This window comes from Bos taurus, chromosome 23 (genome assembly GCF_002263795.3).
Source record: "Bos taurus isolate L1 Dominette 01449 registration number 42190680 breed Hereford chromosome 23, ARS-UCD2.0, whole genome shotgun sequence".
In the NCBI taxonomy this organism is placed as follows: domain Eukaryota; kingdom Metazoa; phylum Chordata; class Mammalia; order Artiodactyla; family Bovidae; genus Bos; species Bos taurus.
In genome coordinates this window covers 7,706,430-7,725,488 of record NC_037350.1, presented here as the reverse complement: position 1 = coordinate 7,725,488, position 19,059 = coordinate 7,706,430, and the positions used below count along the sequence as shown (strand labels likewise).

The following is a 19,059-nucleotide window of genomic DNA, read 5'->3' as shown; positions in this document are numbered from 1 at the left end:
CCCAATGCCGAACTGAGTTTTATTAGTAATGTGACAGGCCTGACTTTGACAAGTGGGAGCAGTCAGCCGGGCAGGCCCACCCTGCAGATGCACAGACACGGGTTATCTTGAGACTCCTTGGCCCCAGGGGCTCCTTGAGGTGCCCTGAGAAGCGGGGCTCCGTCCCTCCGCGCCTGCAGGGACCCCGGGCGGCGCCGGCTTCACTCTGGAGGCCAGTTTCCCATTTCGTCCATCTCCTCCAGAAGCAGGTGCTGGGGGTTGCAAGTGGGTGAAAGCGGAGGCCTTGGCGTCTCTGAGCTCTCCTCTTCCTCCTCGGCACCCCCAGAGACGAGCACCCCAAGACCACTTTCCAAAGCTGCCCCCAGGGGCCAGCAGCTGGCCCAGCCCACCAACCCAGAGCCGCCTCCCTGCGGCCTGGGGGGAGCAGCCCCAGCCGGCCCGAGCCCTCCCTCACCTCTGTCCTGGACACCCTGCCGAGGGGGCTCGGCACCCCTACCCCCAGCTCGGGGCGCTGCTTCTGCGGCCTCGGCGCCCCTCTCCCAGGGCCCCATCATTCCCCAAAGGCCGGGGCTTGGCTTCCTTCCCCCTCAGCCTGGTGTCCCTGAGGGCAGACCAGGAGACAGGGGGTGGTGATGAGGACAGGCCCCTCGACACGCCCCCAGCAGGCTGCCCCGCCCCCGGTGAGGCACCGCCTGAGCCACCATCCAGAAACCCCCTGATGGCCCGCTGTGTGCTCAGGCAACCCTAGGACTGTGCCGCCCGGGACGCCCGGGACAGGGCAGGCCAGCCCAGGGGGCGGCCCTGGACGGCGCTGGGGAGGAGAGGTCCGTTCAGCAGGAAAAGGCAAAAAAGCAGGAGCCCTACCAGAGACAGGACTTGTGTGGTGTAGGGTGAGGCTCCCCAGAGCACCCGGGGGCACCCTGTGGCATGGCCTAAGGCTCAGGACGAGGGGGAAGCAAGGGTTCCTGGTATTCATGGCCCTCAAGAGGTGAGTCATAATCCCTGACACTGGAGTGCCCTTTGCAGTTGACTGCCACACACTCTTCAGTTCATCTCATCTTCCAATGGCCCCCTTTCCAGGTGAAGACACCAAAGCCCATATTCAAAGTCACAGACTACAGACTTTGCTCCTTCCTTTTGTGATTTGCACAGTCTGCAGGGGGCAGATGTCCACTGAAGGAAAGGGTGAACTGATGAATGAATGGAAATTAACCCAGAAAGGAAATCGACACATTTTTGTCATCAACAGATCTATCAGTGTGCACTCAGAGAAGCCTGGACAGACCTAACCTTTAAGGCCAACGTCAAAGAGGGCGGGCTGGGGGTGGTCCCCATTGTTACCCCTGGCAACTCACCTGCGCCTGTGTGTGTTTGTGGGAGGAAGTGTGGATGTGAATGGGAGACGGAAAAAGAGCGACCTTATGCAAATGACAGAGGCGCAAGAAAGCCGTGAAGCCGCCTGATAAACTCCCTCTTCGTGGAGATGAGGAAACTGAGTCCCAGAGAGGGCGAGGGACTTGCCCGGAACCACACAGCAAATGCACGGCAGTGACGCCTTAGCAACGGGCTCTGGGCTAAGTGAGAGCCAGCCAGATGGAGAAGTGTGTGCTTAGGAGGCCGGGGTCCTGCTCTCAGAGAGACCACCATGGAGAAGGACTTGTGCCCTTCCTGCCCAGCAGGGTGCGTGGGTGGCTGGAGCCTGGGCCCGCAGCCTACGGAGAGGGGAGGTCTCCAGCCCCAGGCTCCCGGGCCCACAAGCAGGGCGGGGTGGTGGGAGGGTGGGTGTACCTGGCCATCCACGATGCCCGCCTCCTCCAGGGTGATCTCTGGCTGGGTCAGCAGCTCCCGGCCGTCATAGCCGCCCATCTTCCAGAGGCGGGACTCCCGCTGAACGACCAGAAGCTTCTTTAGCTCCGCCTCCACAAAACCTGAGAGCCAGAGAGAAGGGCATGGGACAAGCAGGAGCGGGCAGCTGCAGCCTGCCGGGGATCTGAGGAAGACGAAGTGGCCCCAGCTCTCCAAACCTCTCCCTGTCCTGCGTGGCCCCTGGTCACCCCAAGTCGGGCCCCTGGAGCCCGCCAGACTCCACCTCCCCACCGCCCAGCCTGTCCCAGGATGCTCACTGGGCTCCCTGCTCCCATCCCGAGTGTGAATCTCTTTACCTGCCTCCGGGGGGGACAGTGTTCATTCGAGGGGCAGACATTTCCTTCACCCCGCCCCGCCTCCCCCAGCCATCAATTCCAGCGTACCAACCCGGAGTAACCCAAACCACGGGGGTTCAAGCCCCAGCTCTGCCACTGACCAGCGAGGTGATCATGGACAAATTACTTAACCCCTCTGGGCCCCAGTGATCTCACAGGGAAGCGAAGACGGTATAACAGGACCGACCTCAGAGTCAGAATGCAGTATTTCATGAAAAGTGCTTAGGAGAGGGTTTGGCTCGTGGTAAGGCAAATGTCAATGGAGACTTTACTGGAGGCTGTCATTCATTACCACTAAGCCATCTGCTCGCCCCACCAGGGTGGCGAGGTGGTTGCAATGGGAGGAGGGGGTCCCCTGGGCACCGTCACAGCAAGTGCACACCTGAGGGGAAAACTGGGGGTGCAGGGGGGCGCCACTGAAGGAGTTAGAATTCTGGCTGGGAAAGGGTGCTGCTGGAGGAGCCACGGTACCTGTCGTAACCCGCCCCCCACCCCTCAAGCCTTCCCCGCCTCCCAGGCCCACACCCAGCTTCTTCTGGGGACCGGCGCCCGCAGGTCAGCCGGCCTGAGCGATCATTTTAAGTCCTGTGCTTCCCCCTGGTGGTGTTAACCGGTGTTGCATCCGAGAGCCGCTCCATCAAAGCGGGGCTGGGGCGGGGTGAGGGGGTACGGGCGGCACACCCACCCACTGTGTCCGTTGACCTGAAGGCCTTATGCAGCGGGGACTGGAGAGTGACGATGCCCGGCACGCAGAGCTTGAGGGCGCTGTCTTCCTCCGCCGCCGCCGCCTCTTCCTCGCCGGGCTCCTCTCGGGGCAGGCCTTCCTTGAGAGGGAACTGAGGGTGGACGGCCATCCCGCAGGTGAGGGGGGCACCTGAGCCCGGGCCCCACCCCGACCCCGGCCCCCGAGCAGAAAGCAGGAGCGGCAAGACGGACGCACTCTCCCGGGCCCAGCCCTGCCTCCGCCCGCCCCCTCGCGCCGGGGCCCCACGGACCTTGGCCATGGCCCCTTTCTGCAGCCGCTTGTACAAGCCGAGGAGGCGGTTCCAGGGAGCTGCCCCCACCTTGGAGGAGGCCAGCCTTGGGTCACCTGTGGAGGGCAGTGGTCACTGGGAGCCCACAGCAAAGGGTGGAGGCCCAGCCTGAGGAGCACGGGTCCATCGGGAGGGCTGAGCTACGGCCAGCTTTCCTTGTGTCCTTTGGCAAACGCTGGCTATGTGCCAGGCACAGTTCTAGGCACTTCACGGAGAGAGAACGTCTCACTTAATCCTTGCTAAGGCCCTCTGACAGAGGTGCTATCACACTCCCATTCTACAGATGGGGAAACTGAGATGCACAAAGACTGAGCGACTTGCCGCCCTCACACCTGCACCGAGTGTAGCTGGGATCCAGCTCCGCTCAGACTGCCCCGTGTCCCCCAGGCCCCCCCCACCCCCAGCCCGATGCCCTGGCCATCCCCCGGGGCCTGTGGCCACCGCACTCACCATCGAGCAGACATTCCTCCTCCCTGGTGAAGGCCTCGGGGCTGAACTCCAGTGGCCCCACGGCCCTCCGCACGCATCCCGGCTCCACCGCCAAGGCCTGGGCAGAGTGGCCCCTGACCCCAGAGCACAGTCAGATGGGGGTGGCAGGTGGGGCCTGAGAGGTGGTGAAGGTCCCACACCCCCGTGGAAGCCCCGCTCAGCTCCTCCACCCCCCTGCTCCCCCCTGCTCCCTGCTCTGCCCTCTGGGGTCTTCACAGAGGGAGATGATACCCCCAAAAGTGGGGTGAGAGGGGGATGAGGAGGGGAGGGGCCCAGCAAGGAGCTGGGAAGTGATGGGAGGCCCAGCTCACCCCACACGCACCCTTCCTCGTCCCTGGCCTGTGCCCTTGTCCTTTTGGTGCCCCTATACACAACCCCTCACTTGCAGGAGGAGCCCTGTCTCTGCCTCCCTCTGCCCTCTCCACCCTTGATGTGAACGACCATGCCCACCTAGTCCTCTGCCCACCCAAGGAGTCCGTTCCTGATAGTGAAAGTCACTCAGTCATGTCAGACTCTTTGTAACCCCATGGACTTTACAGTCTATGGAATTCTCCAGGCCAGAATACCGGAGTGGGTAGCCGTTCCCTTCTCCAGGGGATCTTCCCAACAGAGGGATCTAACCCAGGTCTCCCGCATTGCAGGTGGATTCTTTACCGGCTGAGCCACCAGGGAAGCCCAAGAATACTGGAGTGGGTAGCCTATCCCTTCTCCAGCGGATCTTCTCAACCCAGGAATCAGACTGGGGTCTCCTGCCTTGCAGGTGGGTTCTTTACTGGCTGAGCCACCAGGGAAGCCCCTGGTCCCTCCCCAGTTCTGGTCATCAAACCTCAGGCCCACGTCCCCCTCCCTCCTGACACCCTGGCTCCCCCTAGCTCCTCCATTCGCGGCCCAGCCCCTCACCTTTCTGAGGTCCCCGTATTCCCTGAGGCCTCCCCTGTGGCCGCCTCTTCCCTCTCCTCCAGCTCAGACAAGTGGCCCAGCACCTCCTGGCTTCCTCTGGGCAGGACTGGCTTCACCTCTACGCCCTGAGCCACGACCCTCAGGACCTCTGCTGGAGGGGAGGTCTGGGCCCCAGGGTCCCCCATCTCCAGCCCTGAGGGGCTTGGCTGCGGCAGGGCCCCAGGGCGGGCGAAGGGCAGCGTGGTGGGAGGCCTGGACTCCCTCCTCCCGGCTCGTCCCTGACAGTCGGTCATCAAGGGGACGGCGTCCTGCCCCCTCAGGGGCCACGACTGGCCCCTCCGCAGGGCCCTGTCTGAGTTCTTCGGGCTGCGCTTGCTGCCCACCAACCTCCGGAAAAAGCAGAACATGGAGGAGCGGCCCAAAATTCGGGGTCGAGGGCTTGAAGCAGGGGCCTCCATCCTGAAAGGGTCCCTGACTCAGAGGGAGGGGCCGCAGCAGACACCACAGGACCAACTGCTTAAGAACAGAAGGGGGTTTTCAAATTGAAAACCTCCAGTTGGAAACTTCCAGGAGTTCTAGAAGGCAGAGGGGGGAGGGGGGATTCGTTGGGGCAGACAGTGCAGGGGTTTTGACGAGGCCTAGGGAGCCAGCTGGGGTGGGGGGAGCTTGGGGGTTGGGGAGGCCCCAGGAGACAGTGGTGGGGGCAGGCAGAGGAGTCCAGAGGAACCCCAGCTCTGAGGATGGGGTGGTGGCCCAGGGCTTTCTCCTCCCCGCCTGTCCCTCTGCAGCCGCTGCCGTCCTTGGGAAGCACTCATTCCCCGGCAGCTGTCCTCCCCCTTCCCTCCCTTCTCAGCGTCCAGCTGGCACGGGCCCACCGTGCCCTCTTTTCTTCATACCTGCCCGGCACAGTCAGGGGGACGTCACATTTCCTCTGTGGAGACCACCAAGGTAGGTGCCTGGTGCACAGTCTTAACTGCACGCTGAATCTCAATTTAGTATTATTCCCGGAGACCTGATTATAAACCCATCTCAGTGACCTTGGGAGAGGTTCCTTAGATCAGCTGAGTCTCAGTTTGTTCCCCTGTAAGATGGGTGTGGCCCACTGCACCAACTTCCCAGGGTTGTTCCAAAGTGCTCTTATTTATTTTTTTAATATTTATTTATTTGGCTGCACTGTGTCTGAGTTGCAGTACGTGAACTCTTAGTTGCTATGTGTGGGCTCTAGTTCCCTGACCAGGGATCGAACCCAGACCTCCCTGCATTAGGAGGACAGTCTTAGCCACTGGACCACCAAAGGAAGTCTGTCCAAAGGGCTTTTAAAGTGCCTGGCACACAGTGGGTCTCAAGGAACCACCCCATCCTGGCTGTTTTGCTGGCACTGATGGAAGGGAGCAGGGGACAAATCAAGAATGAGGACTGGGAACCAGGGTGGGGGAAAAGCCGTGGGGGAGGAGGAGGGGAAGCCACTTTCTCCTGCGGAGCCCAGACCCGCCTCAGGCCACGGGGCTGCGGCTTCGCATCCGGCGGCCACTGAGCAACTTCCTCTAGAGGGAGCTGATGGGAGCCGGGAGCCGCCGGCGCCTCTATGATCGCTGCAGCCCCGTGGGTCCCCAGGGCCGCGCTGGGACCGGCAGAGGCTGCACTCCAGACACCGGGGATCCACTGACTCCCCTTCCTGGAAGCCAGGCCTGGGGACGCGACCCTGGGAGCAGCCCCCGGCCCCTCAGGATCTCTGGCCTCCGCCCCGCTGGGCCATCCCGGGCCTGGGCCAGGGTCCGGGGAGGTAAGCTGGGAGAGTCCTGCCCATGCCCCCTTCCCTGGGCAGCCCCAGGCCCGGGGTGAGGCAGGGAGCCCCTGGGGAGCCCTCTGGGGAGAGGAATGCCTCTGTGAAGCTTGCCCGGGCAGCTCCACCAACCCTCGATGGTGGCCCTATCCAGCAGGGGCTCCCTCGGGCTGCCCCTGAGGCGGCCCTCTTGCCCTGGCCCTGGCTGCCCAAGAATTGCATGCCAAAGAGCCAGGTTCTTTAGCAGTCTAGGGGATGGGAGTGGAGGTCAGAGTCAAGGTCAAGGGCAGCGGGAGACCATTCACAGTGCTTCCTGCTGCCCCAGGAGTCCTAAGACTAGGTTGGGATCTGCCCCCTCCCCCCCAACTCCAGCAGCATCCTGGGCCTGGCCAACCCAAAAGGTGGGGCACAGCGGACTCTCCCCACCAGGAAGTCAGGCCGCTTGGATGGGGGCAGAGGAAGTCCCGGGTCGGCTCAGGCCTCTGGCCCTGGGGCGGGTTCCAAGGCTCCACCTCATCCCCAGCCGTGAGCCCCAGGGGTAGTGGGAGAGGGAGCTGAGGTGCAGTTAGCATCCTAAGCCCTGATGTCCTGGGGGCACCACGTTTGGGTACCAAGGGAGGGAGAAAGGCGCCTTGTTTGGGAAGCAGCTTCTAGGATGCGGGGTGTCAGGCAAAGGTCTGTCTTAAGCAGGAGGGGGACCGCGGGCTGCAGGAGGGGCGAGTCCCTTCTCCCTGTCCCTGCCCCCTTGGCAGTGAAGAGGTGGGGCGCACAGGTGGACCCTCCCCACCCTTCTCCTGAGGCCCTTTGGAAAATGGCCCCAGGCCTGAGCGGGGTAGGGTAAACGGTTCACAGGCCCTCCCAGGGAGGAGGGCGTACACAGGCCCTCCCAGGGAGGAGGGCTACACAGGCCCTCCCAGGGGGGAGAGGGTGGCCTGTGTGTTGGGCCCAGGCTGGGCCCTCCGGAGTGGGGAGAGGAGGGGGCTTCCTGCCTGGGTGATGGAGGCAGCTTTGGGGTGCGGGGAAATGAGGAGGGTGCAAACTGAAAGTGAAACAGCTTATGTCCAGGAAACACTTGCTCTGCCCAGGGTTCACTGAACCGCCAGGGGCTGTGGCCAGAACCCGGAAAAGGAGGGAAACGGGGGCTGGAGACAGGAGGGCAAGGGCTACACGTGGTTTCCTCAGCCACCTGCTAGGCAGGCGGGGCAAAGGCAGAGACCGACGCCGGCAACTGGGAAGTAAGTCTGACCTGAGCGCTGAGGAGAGCATGGACACGTGTGGAAATTCAGTCACCCTGACGCCTTGACAAGGCCTGTGGCCCGGGGCGTTCCTTGAGCCTCAGTTTTCCCACCTGTGCAGTGGGCATGACGGTGCCTACCCTGCCACGCTACCCACCGCGTCCCACACCTCCTCCCGCACGTGTGAGGAGGACACCACAGGTCCGAGTTGGAAAACAGGCATGCTCTGACTAGCCGGAGGGGAAGTGGGGCCTTCAGGGACGGCCTTCAGGGGTCACTGGCTGGAAGGTAGTGAGTCTGCGGTGAGTGTGGACTGGATAGGGTTCAGAGGGCCCCAGCAGCAGCGGAAGGAAACCCTGCCTCTGAAACTCACCTCCCCGGCCCAGGAACAGGGTAAGACGTGACTAGACAGCTGCTTGGGCACTGCTGTGGCCTCCCCGCCCCGGGGCCTGCGCTGGTCCCCAGCGGGGGCAGTCTTGGCTGCCTGGCCTTTCTCAGCCCCAGTCTTCCTTGAAGAGCCGCCAGTGAAGTGATAAGTTCTTGGGTCAGTGGGTCTTTCGGGAGGGGGCCCTCCCCGCCTCCACAGACTGCCGGAGCCCCTGGTCCCATCTCTGCTTTCCTATCTGCCCCCAGCACAGACTGAAGCTGCTTTTCTCCCCAGGACCTGAGGAATGGCTTCCGGACAAGGCCCAGGTCCCCCCGGGCAGGACTGCGACGAGCCTGACCCCTCCTCCACCTCGGGTAAGGGTCTGTCTGCCCCCTCACCCACCCCATAACCACCGGGGCCAGCTGGGAGGTTGGCGAGAGCAGACCTGGACAGTCCCAGGGGCCCAACTCAGTTTACCCGCCTTGCACAAAGGAGAAAAGCACCTCCCCACCCAGTGTGGGCGGCCCACTGGCTCACCAGCGGGGGTGCCGGCAAGACCAAGCCCCAGGAGCGGCGTGGGGAAGGACATGTGGAGGCCGAGGGAGGGGGCGGTGAGTCTGAGGAGGACACCCTGCCCTTCCTGGGCAGCCGGGCAGGATGGGTGAGCAGGAGGGAAGGCGTGGGGCGGGGCTGTCTTATCCCAGCTGGAGAAATAAGGAAGTGAGGCAGCTTATCACCTGATCAGGGCTGCTCAACAGGGAGACTGGGCTGTTAGACTCTGGGGAGGAAGGAAGAGAGTGCCCTCTTCCAAGGGGACCACCGGAAGGCTGGCAGCTCTGCCACCCAGCACAGGCTGCTTCCTGGACTTTGGGTTCCATCCCAGGCCACTCACTATGTCCCAATGTGACTTTCCTGGGCTGCAGTCCGTTCCCTAAGCCAAGCCATACGGCCGGGTGCCTTGGACACTAAAAGCCAGAGACCCAAACTCCTGGGAATCTATCCTGGCCACACTGCTCACTCCAGCCACATGACCTCACGCAAGTTATGCAAACACCGTGCCTCAGTTTCCTCATCTGTAAACGGGGCGGTCGCCTCCACGAGGCTGCTGTGAGAAGACAGCTCTACTCAGAGTCAGCCCTAGGTGTCACCTGAGGGCTAGAGGTGGGACAGGTGTGTCCCCCAGCAGAGGGAACCCTCCTCCCCAGAGCACTTCCTCCCTGACTCCCGGCTTTGGTCCCCAGAGGAGCAGGTGGCCCGGGACACCGAGGAGGTCTTCCGCAGCTACGTCTTTTACCGCCATCAGCAGGAACAGGAGGCCGAGGGGGCGGCTGCGCCTACTGACCCAGAGATGGTCACCTTGCACCCAGAACCTAGCAGGTGAGCTGCGGCCCCTGGACGTGCTGAGAGAAGCGGAGACTCAGGCAGGGTCACCGTGCTGGTCCTGGCAGCTGAGCAAGCCTGGGGGCTTCTCCTGCTGCTGCCCTTTTGCATTCGGGTCACCGCTCCCATCCCAGAACCGGCACCCTTTTCAGCACAGCCTGCCCCTTGTGCCTGGGCCCAGCCCTCATGTCTGAGCACACGGTCAGGACTTCCCAGGAGGGGCGCCCGAGGCCAGGGCATCTCAGGCAGGAGCGGTTTGCTGCCAGCCCGGGCCCCAACTCACTGGCCGCCTCCCGCTCCTCCAGCACCATGGGGCAGGTGGGCCGCCAGCTCGCCGTCATCGGGGACGACATCAACCGGCGCTACGATGCGGAGTTCCAGGCCATGCTGCAGCACCTGCAGCCAACAGCAGACAACGCCTATGAGTACTTCACCAAGATCGCGTCCAGGTAGCCCCGGCCACCGCCCCTCCACGGCGCTGTCCCCACCGCGCCAGGCCCTGCCCGTGAAACGGGAGACAGCTTCTCTGCTGGTGTCAGGAGACATGTTTTCTGTCCCTGCCTCTGCTGTTAACTCACGCATGGCTTTGGGCCCCCGTCTTTCTCTTTCTAAGCCCAGACTCCTCATCTTTGTACACAAGGGCACAGCCTTCATAAGCCCTGATACCAACATGAGCTGGTAGATCAGGACTGTGTGTGTGGGGTGGGGCTCGCAGTGGGGGTGTTCCCAGAGCTCCCCAGCACTGCTGGGACACAGCTGTTGTTCTGATTGGGAGCCACATTTCACACAAAAATGGTTGCTGGACCTGGCTTCAGCCCACCGGGTCCTGAAAATGACTTCCTGATGCTGAGATCTGGCCTCAAGAGACCAGCAGCCTGGGCGAATCCTAGCTTCGCCATTTACCGGCTTCATGACACATCCTAGTTTTCAGTCTCCTGGTCCGTAAACTAGGGGGAATACGCTTAGGATTGCGTGCACACTTAGAGGTGTTAGCCGTTGTCACCATGCGGATTAAGGAAGTCAGTCGCGGGGTAGATTCGAGGCTGAGGGTGACGGCAGGAGCAGGAGATGGAATCAGTGCTCAGAGCTGAACACCCTGCCTGTGTCCTTAGAGGCCACCGCCAACTCCGCTGTGATTCCAAGACTGTCCTAACCTCCTCTTCTGTCCTTTTCTCTCTGCCGTCCCGGGCTGCCAGGCCAGCAGCAGCACCCACAGGTAATCTCCCTGCTGCCTCTACCCACCTGCTCTGCCCTCCACATTCTGTGTACCTTTGAGCCCCAGAAGCAGCGCCCCACTCATCTGCCCTCTGAGCTTTCTCCTTTCACAGGGACACGGGCTCTTCCCAGATCGAGGCCAGGCTGGGGCAGCCTCTGCCCCCCCAGTTCACGGCTAAGCCATTTTTGCTTTCCAGCAGGGAGGAGATGGGGACGGGGGGTCCAAAGGGATGGGAGGGGGAAGGAAGTAGAAGGCCCCCCCAGGGGTCTCCAGCAACGGCATCTCCCCTGCCCGCAGCCTGTTTGAGAGCGGTATCAACTGGGGCCGCGTGGTGGCTCTGCTGGGCTTTGGCTACCGCCTGGCCCTCCACGTCTACCAGCGCGGCCTGACCGGCTTCCTGGGCCAGGTGACCCGCTTCGTGGCCGACTTCATGCTGCGTCGCTCCATCGCCCGGTGGATCGCGCAGAGGGGTGGCTGGGTGAGTGCCTGAGCATTGGTCACCCTCTCCCTGCTACTGGAGCCCCGCCTCCCAGCCCCACCCTGGCCCCGGGAGCCACCAGCACCCTCCGCCCATGACCCTCCTGTCTCTCCTGGCAGGTGGCAGCCCTGGACTTGGGGAACGGCCCCATCAAGAGCGTAGCCATCGTTCTGGCTGTGGTTTTGTTGGGCCAGTTTGTGGTACGAAGATTCTTCAAGTCATGACTCCTGGAGGGGCCCTTTGGGGTCCTGAGACCCTTCTGTGGACTTTGACCCCGGCTTCTCCTCTCACCTCCTCTCTAACAGGGGTGTCCCCCTGCCCCCCATTAAGAGCACAGAAGCTTTAGTAAGTGGGCACTCCAGCTTTGGAGCGCCCCTGCCCAGGGGCATCCATCAGACTGCTGGGTGCTCCAACATTGCATGGTGCTAACCGACCCCCTCTCAGAGTGGGGCGGTGGCCTCTCCCTTAGCTCTCTGGGACCCCCTCAGCCCTGTCTGCTCGGTGCTGGGGAGACTGATAACTTGGGGAAGCAAGAAGCTGGGAACCACTTCTCCCAAGTCGTCGTTAACGGTTTTAGCTTTTTATAATACCCTTAGGAGGGAACCCCTCCTTCCCACCACTCTGCCCAAAGCCAGGACAGCTGGGCTGTGGGGGTTAGTAGCTCTACCCTTCCCCAGAATTTAGCAGTTCTGGAAGGCTGAGCTTGAAAGCTGGGCCTGGAGCCCAGTCCTGGCCTTTCCTAAGCATCAGGTTCCCCGGGAACAGGACTGGGGCGGGGCGGGGCCAGGTGCGGGGGAAGGTGCTCCTCGGCTCCCCCCCAGCCCCTGCTACCCTCTTCCCCACCCGGCCGGCCCATACTAACTTTGCAGGTGGACTCTCAGGGATTCGGGGTGGGGTGGAGTGGGGTGCAGGCCAGAGCTCCTGAGGGCCTCTGTCCCCCCACGTTACCACTTGCTCCCACCCATCACTACAAGCGCAGCTCACCACACCCACCTACTCCAGGTGAGGAAGGGAGGGGTCTCGTCTGAGTGCACTGCCCGGGTCCCCACCTCACCTGGGCTACAGGGTTTAGGACTGCAGTTTGTCATTGTCAGGGAAAGGAGGGGTAGGGAGCGCATCTTGAAGTTTCTGAGTGAGAGAAGGGCTAGAAACACCACTAGAAACCCCAGGGTTGGGGCCCTCCCTTCTGGCCTGGGCACAGTGTAATCCGGGGGTATGCACAGGGGAACTGTGAATACTTGAACTCCGCCCCCAACCTCTACCTTCCGCACCCCACACCTGCCTGAGCCCCTCCTGATGGTGGGGTCAAGTGCCTCGTCTATCTTGCACAGCTGAGGGATTCAGAGGTCAGGGGAGAGGAGTTCTTGATTAAACCAAATGCAGGGAGGGGACGCAGAGGGAGCCGCCTGGCCACCTCCCACCCTCTTGAGTGTGTCTGAAAATAAACTGCAACCCCCACTCAGACTTGATCCCTTTTGTCTTCTCCACTACCCCTCTCTTCATCAGGCTGACTGGGGGAACCTGGGCATGAGTGACTTTCACCTGGTTTTTACTGACGGGTCTCCTCTGGAGCCTCCAAAACCCTGTGGAGGGCTGGGTGTGTTTCTCCAGCCCTCTAGAAGGCCTTGGCCCCTTCCACTAGCTACCCCCTTCTCTGGGAACTTTCCTCATTTCTTGGGGTTCCAGGCGAGTTTCCCATTCCCACAGGAAGTCAGGGGTCCCCAAACTGCTAGGCTCTGGCTACACAGCTGTTGGAGCAGCTGCCCTTGCCTGGGGACCCCCACAGGCCTGGTCTGAACTCTCCCTTCCGGGGACCACCACCCACGCTTGGCTCCACCTGGGACGCAGCATCCCGGCTCCCTCTTCGGCCTGTCCCCCACAGCTCGCACACACACAAGGCTTTTCATTCTAGGAGTTCTCTGCTGCATGGGAGTCCCTATGGGGAGGCAGCCAGGGGTGATAAAAATAACAAGCACGGAGGCGTTTAAATGTTCCAAAACCGAGGAAGTCTTTCTAGTCCCGGGCACCCTGGTCTGTTTTCTGACACCTCTCCAAAAGGGGTCACACGCAAGTCCTAAAGGACTCGGGCTTCTCTTTTACTTCCCCGAGGGCATCTTGCCAATCCCCTGGGCCCTCCGACTTCGTCTTCAGAGTCCACGTCCTGCCTGCAGTCGTTGAGAGGGGACCCCTGCGAGCTGTGGTGGCTGGAAGGGTGGTGGCCACAAGGCCCCTTGCAGTTTTCTGCAGGAAAAGCTCGTAGACAGTTTTTATGGAACACACTCTGCGAAGCTTTATGCCGAGAATTTATCATACGTGCCCAACAATCAGCAGGTATAGCTGTGGCGAGAAGGGTTGTTAAACTCCCATTTTACAGATAAGGAAACTCAGGTACCTGCCCGGAGTCACCGGGTAGAAAGGGCGGGGAGCTGGCACTGGCCACGACACTGGCTCGAGGTTTCACGTGGAGCCCAGAGGGGTGGGGGCCGGGGCCGTTGGTCTCCAGCACAGGTCAGCCACAGGGCGAGGTGGGGAGGCAGGGATCGCCTACCCGCCGCGCAGGCGGGAACCGCGCGACCGCGACCTCCCTGAGAACGCCGGGAGGAGAGCGGACTGCCTGGATCAAAGATGGCCGCGGCCGCCTCAGGCGCGCAAGCGTGCCCTCTCATGGGCGGGGCCTCGGGGCGCACCGACCACCCAATCCCGGCGGAAAGTTGGAATAAGGGTGGGCGGTGGCGGCGGCTGCGTGGTCTTCTGAAAGGCCTGGGGCGCAGCCCGGAAAACTTTTGGCCTGTGTCTAGGCTTCCACGCCACCCTGTATTCTGTCAAGATGAAATTGCCAAAAGAGAAATATAAATACATTCTTAGAGGGGGCTCTTGGGGTACAGGGAGCAGATGGGCTTTGTAGGTATTGCTACTGCTGCTGCCAAGTCACTTCAGTCGTGTCCGACTCTGTGCGACCCCATAGACGGCAGCCCACTAGGCTCCCCCGTCCCTGGGATTCTCCAGGCAAGAACACTGGAGTGGGTTGCCATTTCTTTCTCCAATGCATGAAAGTGAAAAGTGAAAGTGAAGTCGCTCAGTCGTATCCGACTCTGAGCGACCCCATGGACTGCAGCCTACCAGGTTCCTCCATCCATGGGATTTTCCAGGCAAGAGTACTGGAGTGGGGTGCCATTGCCTTCTCCATTGTAGGTATTAAGGAAGTTAAATTCTCAAGATTTGTGGTTCTTCTGAAACTGTTGCTTCGTCTCCTCCAGAGAGGTCTAGACTCCTTGGTCTGTGGTACCACTGAGAAGAGGCAGTGCAGCCTGCCCGCGGAAGGAAAAACTGTCACCCGCTCAGTTGTGCAGGGTCAGTATAAATTCCTGCCCCGCCTTGCACCAGTGCCTGCCTCCCCACCCCCACCCCAAGCGTACCTTCCTGAGTTTGCTAGTTTACCTTCACCAGTGGCTGATTCATGTCAGTGTATGGCAAAACCACTACAATGTTGTAAAGTAATTAGCCTCCAATTAAAATAAATAAATTTATTAAAAAATAAAGTTTATTTTAGGTCACTGGCTGTCCATCCAAATGAGAAAATCCTTCCTTTGCCTAAACCGCTTGGTACGTTGTTTGAACAAGTTTTTTTGACCTAACCATCTGTGTGTGTGTGCGTGTGTGTGTGTGCGTGTGTGTGCGTGTGTGCACGCAGAGGCGCACGCTTAGTTGCTCAGTCGTGTCAGACTGTTTGCAACCCCATGGACTGCCGCCCGCCAGGCTCCTCTGTCCATGGAATTCTCCAGGCAAGAATACTGGAGTGGGTTGCCATGCCCTCCTCCAGGGGATCTTCCCAACCCAGGAATAGATGTTGTCATGTATGGATGTGAGAGTTAGACTGTGAAGAAAGCTGAGCGCGGAAGAATTTGATGCTTTTGAACTGTGGTGTTGGAGAAGACTCTTGAGAGTCCCTTGGACTGCAAGGAGATCCAACCAGTCCATCCTAAAGGATATCAGTCCTAGGTGTTCATTGGAAGGACTGATGTTGAAGCTGAAACTCCAGTACTTTGGCCACCTCATGTGAAGAGTTGACTCATTGGAAAAGACCCCGATGCTGGGAAGGATTGGGGGCTGGAGGAGAAGGGGACGACAGAGGATGAGATGGCTGGGTGGCATCACTGACTCGATGGACATGAGTTTGGGTAAACTCCGGGAGTTGGCGATGGACAGGGAAGTCTGGCGTGCTGTATTTCATGGGGTTGCAGAGTCGGACACGACTGAGTGACTGAACTGACTGAACTGAGGTCTCCTGCACTGCAGGAGGATTCTTTACCCTCTGAGCCACTGGAGAAGCCCAACCATCTGAATGGCATTAAAATTAATTAAAATTAATTCATTAATTAAAATAAATAAAACAACCATATCCTGCTCCAGTTGTGCACACCAAGGATGTAGAGGTCCAGATCAAAGACACTTGTAAATCTGATTTAGTTCATTCTAAGCGGAACAGATTGTGTGTGTGTGTGTGTGTGTGTGTGTGAAAGAGAGAGAGAGAGAGAGAATGGCATTATGCGAGATCGCCAGAGGTTTTTAAATGTCCAGGACCAAAAAATTAGCAAAACCCAGGTTATGGGATGTGATCACCAATTGCCAAACACATTAGAAAGGTGAACACCAGACTGCTGCTGCTGCTGCTAAGTCGCTTCAGTCGTGTCCAACTCTGTGCGACCCCATAGACGGCAGTCCACCAGGCTCCCCCATTCTGGGGTATAAAAATGGGGGAAGATGAGAGATTCAGTCTACTAGGTATTAAGACCAAAAAGAAGTAGTCTGGGCTGTTGAGCCCCTGACCAGAAGCAGATCCCTGGCAAAGTGTATAAATGAATCAAAAGAAGAGCAGCCTCACAAGACCAAGATCAAGTGATGGGCAGAAATTGGACTTTTCTGAAAAAGTCAATAGCTGAAGAGACGAAAGCCAGAGAATCCCTTTCCACCGGAAGGGTGGGATTTGGCAGCGAATGTAAGCAGGCACCAGTGGATGCCTTTGAGTATTTGAGTGTGCTCCTGCGCTGGGGGGCAGGGTAACACCAGAGTGGGCATCCATGTTGAAATCAACATGGAAATGAATATACCACTCAGCTCCACTTAACCAACTCTTCCTTTTGTGATGATTGGCTGCATGGAAGCTGGGCTCACCAGCCTGCTCATATTTTGACTTGACCCCTGTTTGACCTGACCTCTGACCCTACGGAGAGCAATTTCTCCAAATCATTTCTAGCAGACGGTTAGGCTTCCTCAAGAGTGAGAACATTTTCTTGTTTAATCCCCAGGAGGACCCCACCAGCTGAATCTGACATGGCCAGCATCTCTGAACTGTGGATGTTGTGAATCCAGGCACAGGCAGCACTGGGCTGGGCTCTGGGAGGTGGGTTCCCATGTCTACTGAAAAAGAAGATTTCCAGGAACCTGAGTAACGCAACTAGTAGGCTGTGTGTGAGAAGGGCTGCTGCTGCTGCTGCTGCTAAGTCGCTTCAGTCGTGTCCAACTCTGTGCGACCCCATAGACGGCAGCCCACCAGGCTCCCCCGTCCCTGGGATTCTCCAAGCAAGAACACTGGAGTGGGTTGCCATTTCCTGTGAGAAGGGCTGCGTGCAGGCTAAATCCAAATCCAGTCCTGGTGAGGTGGCAGAGTCCGCAGGTTGTGATGTGTAGTGTAACAGACAAGATTATTTTCACATGACCTTGGCTGGCCTGAACAATGGAACTGGCTTGAATTAACCCCCTCCTTCCTTCTGCCAGTGACAGGAGCCACATCCAAGTTCAGCTGACCACTGGACTGGGGGCTAATCGGAGTATTCTGTGCTCCCCTCCTTGGCTGGTTAGGAACCTGGTAATATTCACAGGCCAGAGGTATCCAGTTACCAGCATCCTCAGACAATTCCTGTAATGGGCTGGCTCCCTGAATCTAGACTGTGTGCGGTGCCAAGCAGCCTGGTGTTCCTTCACCAACAAGGCTGCTTTCCCATGCCAGCTCCATACAAGGGCAGAGTGATGGCATGAAGCCCTCTGGCTGGAGGGCACGCTGTAAAGCAGGACCAGCTGCCACCAGCCTGGCTCACCTCCTCCTGATGAGGTGAGGCTCGGGGGGCGTGGCTGCTTCTCTTACTGACCTTGTTTTCTCTTTCCCCGGCAAAGCTATGTGTCCTGTAGTTTAACTCAAATCTGGCACTTGTCAACCTGGAGATAGCATCACATCCCACAGGTTAAGGGCTCAGTCCCTGAAGACTACTCTGACCCCCACCTCAAAGGCCAATTAGAAGTTCGGATGCTTCTGACAGACCAGCTATAGATCAGAAGTTCCAACAACCCCTTTCTCTGGTTGGATCCATTTGCTAGAATGGTTCAGCAAAGAGCTTGCTTACTAGATTAATTAGTTTCGGGACTTCTGTGGTGGTCCTGTGGCTAAGACATCAGGCTCCCAAAGTAGGCGGCCCAGGTTCAATCCCCTGTCAGGGAACTAGATTCCACGTGCCACAACTAAGAATTCGTACATCTCACCTAAAGATCCCGTATGCAGTAACTAAGACCTGGGGCGGTCCAATAAATGATGCTTTTTTTAAAAAAGAATTCATTTTAAAAAATGGATTCCTAGTTTATTACAAAGGATATTAAAAGATACAAGTGGGGACTTAGCTGGTGGTCCAGTGGCTAAGATGCCACACTCCTAATGCAGGGTGTCTGGCTTCAGTCCCTGGTCAGGGAACTAGATCCCACACGCTGCAACTAAAGGTTAACTTGCCACAGCTAAGATAGAAGATCCCACCTCCTGCAAATAAGTCCCGGCTCAGCCAAATAAGTAAATATCTAAAAATAAAAGATACAAATGAACAAGCAGATGAAGAGATACTTGGGGCCAGGTCTGGAAAAGTCCAGGGCACAAGAGCTTCCGTCCCCGTGGAGTTTGGGGTGTGCCACCCTCCTGGCAGGTGATCATCAACCAGGAAGCTCTCCCAAACCTCATGGCTCAGAAATTCTTATGGAAGCTTCATTACACGACTACTAGTGACTAATTTAACCTCCAACCCCTCTCCCCTTCTCCAGGATGGGAGGACGGGGCTGAAAGTTCCAACTCTCCAATCACAGTTGGTTCCCCTGGCACCCTGCCCCCATCTGTAGGGGCTTCCCAAAAGTCACCTGATTAACATAAACTCAGATGTGGCTGAAAGGGCCTTGTTATGAATAACAAAATGCACCTTTAAAAAAATGCACCTTAATATATCGCTCTTATACCACTTAGGAAATGTCAAGGGTTTTAGGCATTCAGTGCCAGGAATAAGGACAAAAACCAAAGATGTATTTCTTATTACAAATCACAATATCAGAAAGCCAGTTTCCACACTGTGTGATGCTATGGGATTTGTCTCGGCCTCGGTGCCTGTCAGGGGGAAACCCAGAAGGATTTTGTCCATGGGAGACGCCTCTTCCCTGCTGCCCAGGGCCCTCCAGGCACACAGCTTCGTATGTGGGAGCTCCGCTGCACCCATGGCTGCCCTGAGTCAGCACTGCACCTGGAGCATCTCTGCTCCTCACCGCCCCATCTCTGCCTTCCCAGTCCCACTGCCACGGCCCGGGGTGTATCCTCCATGTTCCAAGTTTAGCTAGTGGCCCTTCCTTGGGTCCTACTCCACTCAATCCCACCACCACACTTCACAAAACACTGTCTTCTCCATGTCGAATCCCTACTTCAAATCCACTGGATCCACTCTGCTCATCACGCTGGCCTCCTCTTTGCCGATCCCTGGTGGAGGCACTGGGAAGTCAGTGTCTCTCTATCCTCAGGAGCTTCCACGCAAAGGAGGAGGTGCCGAGCAGTGATGATGACTCAAGTGAGAAGTGTCAGGGCAGGGCCGTGGGGTCCTGGAGGAGGTGCATTAAGCCAGGTCTGGGGGTGAGCCAAGGAGGCTTCTCAGAGGAGGGAACAGACAGGCGTTTGAGACCTT

General features: G+C 58.9%; 2 protein-coding genes across 6 annotated transcripts; one reads left to right on the top strand and one right to left on the bottom strand.

The window, feature by feature from the left end:
* GGNBP1 (gametogenetin binding protein 1) lies at positions 1–5,250 on the bottom strand. Of its 2 annotated transcripts, none has more exons than XM_024983599.2 (6): positions 4,625–5,250; positions 3,686–3,798; positions 3,197–3,291; positions 2,887–3,025; positions 1,789–1,928; positions 1–251 (listed from the first exon to the last, which is right to left on the bottom strand). In XM_024983599.2, exons 1-6 carry the CDS (start codon positions 5,080–5,082, stop codon positions 201–203), a joined length of 996 nt encoding a protein of 331 aa, XP_024839367.1. In that variant the 5' UTR covers positions 5,083–5,250; the 3' UTR covers positions 1–200.
* A 68-nt stretch (positions 5,251–5,318) lies between these two features.
* BAK1 (BCL2 antagonist/killer 1) lies at positions 5,319–12,545 on the top strand. 4 transcript variants are annotated; one of them, XM_059880315.1, is made up of 6 exons: positions 5,319–5,572; positions 8,304–8,383; positions 9,251–9,386; positions 9,695–9,838; positions 10,903–11,083; positions 11,203–12,545. In XM_059880315.1, the coding sequence occupies exons 2-6, from the start codon at positions 8,314–8,316 to the stop codon at positions 11,305–11,307; spliced, it is 636 nt and encodes a 211-aa protein (XP_059736298.1). In that variant the 5' UTR covers positions 5,319–5,572; positions 8,304–8,313; the 3' UTR covers positions 11,308–12,545. The 4 variants fall into 4 exon arrangements, with proteins under 4 accessions (XP_059736298.1, XP_005223298.1, XP_015315211.1 ...); XM_005223241.5 differs by lacking the exon at positions 5,319–5,572 and adding an exon at positions 6,171–6,407; XM_015459725.3 differs by lacking the exon at positions 5,319–5,572 and adding an exon at positions 6,454–7,642.
* Positions 12,546–19,059: the final 6,514 nt, after the last annotated feature.

What these genes read in the sequence shown, in the direction of transcription:
- BAK1 (XM_059880315.1), top strand. Translation starts at nt 8,314, where the DNA reads ATGGCTTCCGGACAAGGCCCAGGTCCCCCCGGGCAGGACTGCGACGAG. An exon ending in TGACCCCTCCTCCACCTCGG is followed by an intron (nt 8,384 to 9,250) that starts GTAAGGGTCTGT and finishes TTTGGTCCCCAG; the next exon opens with AGGAGCAGGTGGCCCGGGAC. An exon ending in TTGCACCCAGAACCTAGCAG is followed by an intron (nt 9,387 to 9,694) that starts GTGAGCTGCGGC and finishes CCGCTCCTCCAG; the next exon opens with CACCATGGGGCAGGTGGGCC.
- GGNBP1 (XM_024983599.2), bottom strand. Translation starts at nt 5,082, where the DNA reads ATGGAGGCCCCTGCTTCAAGCCCTCGACCCCGAATTTTGGGCCGCTCC. An exon ending in AATACGGGGACCTCAGAAAG is followed by an intron (nt 3,799 to 4,624) that starts GTGAGGGGCTGG and finishes CTCTGGGGTCAG; the next exon opens with GGGCCACTCTGCCCAGGCCT. An exon ending in GGAGGAATGTCTGCTCGATG is followed by an intron (nt 3,292 to 3,685) that starts GTGAGTGCGGTG and finishes TGCCCTCCACAG; the next exon opens with GTGACCCAAGGCTGGCCTCC.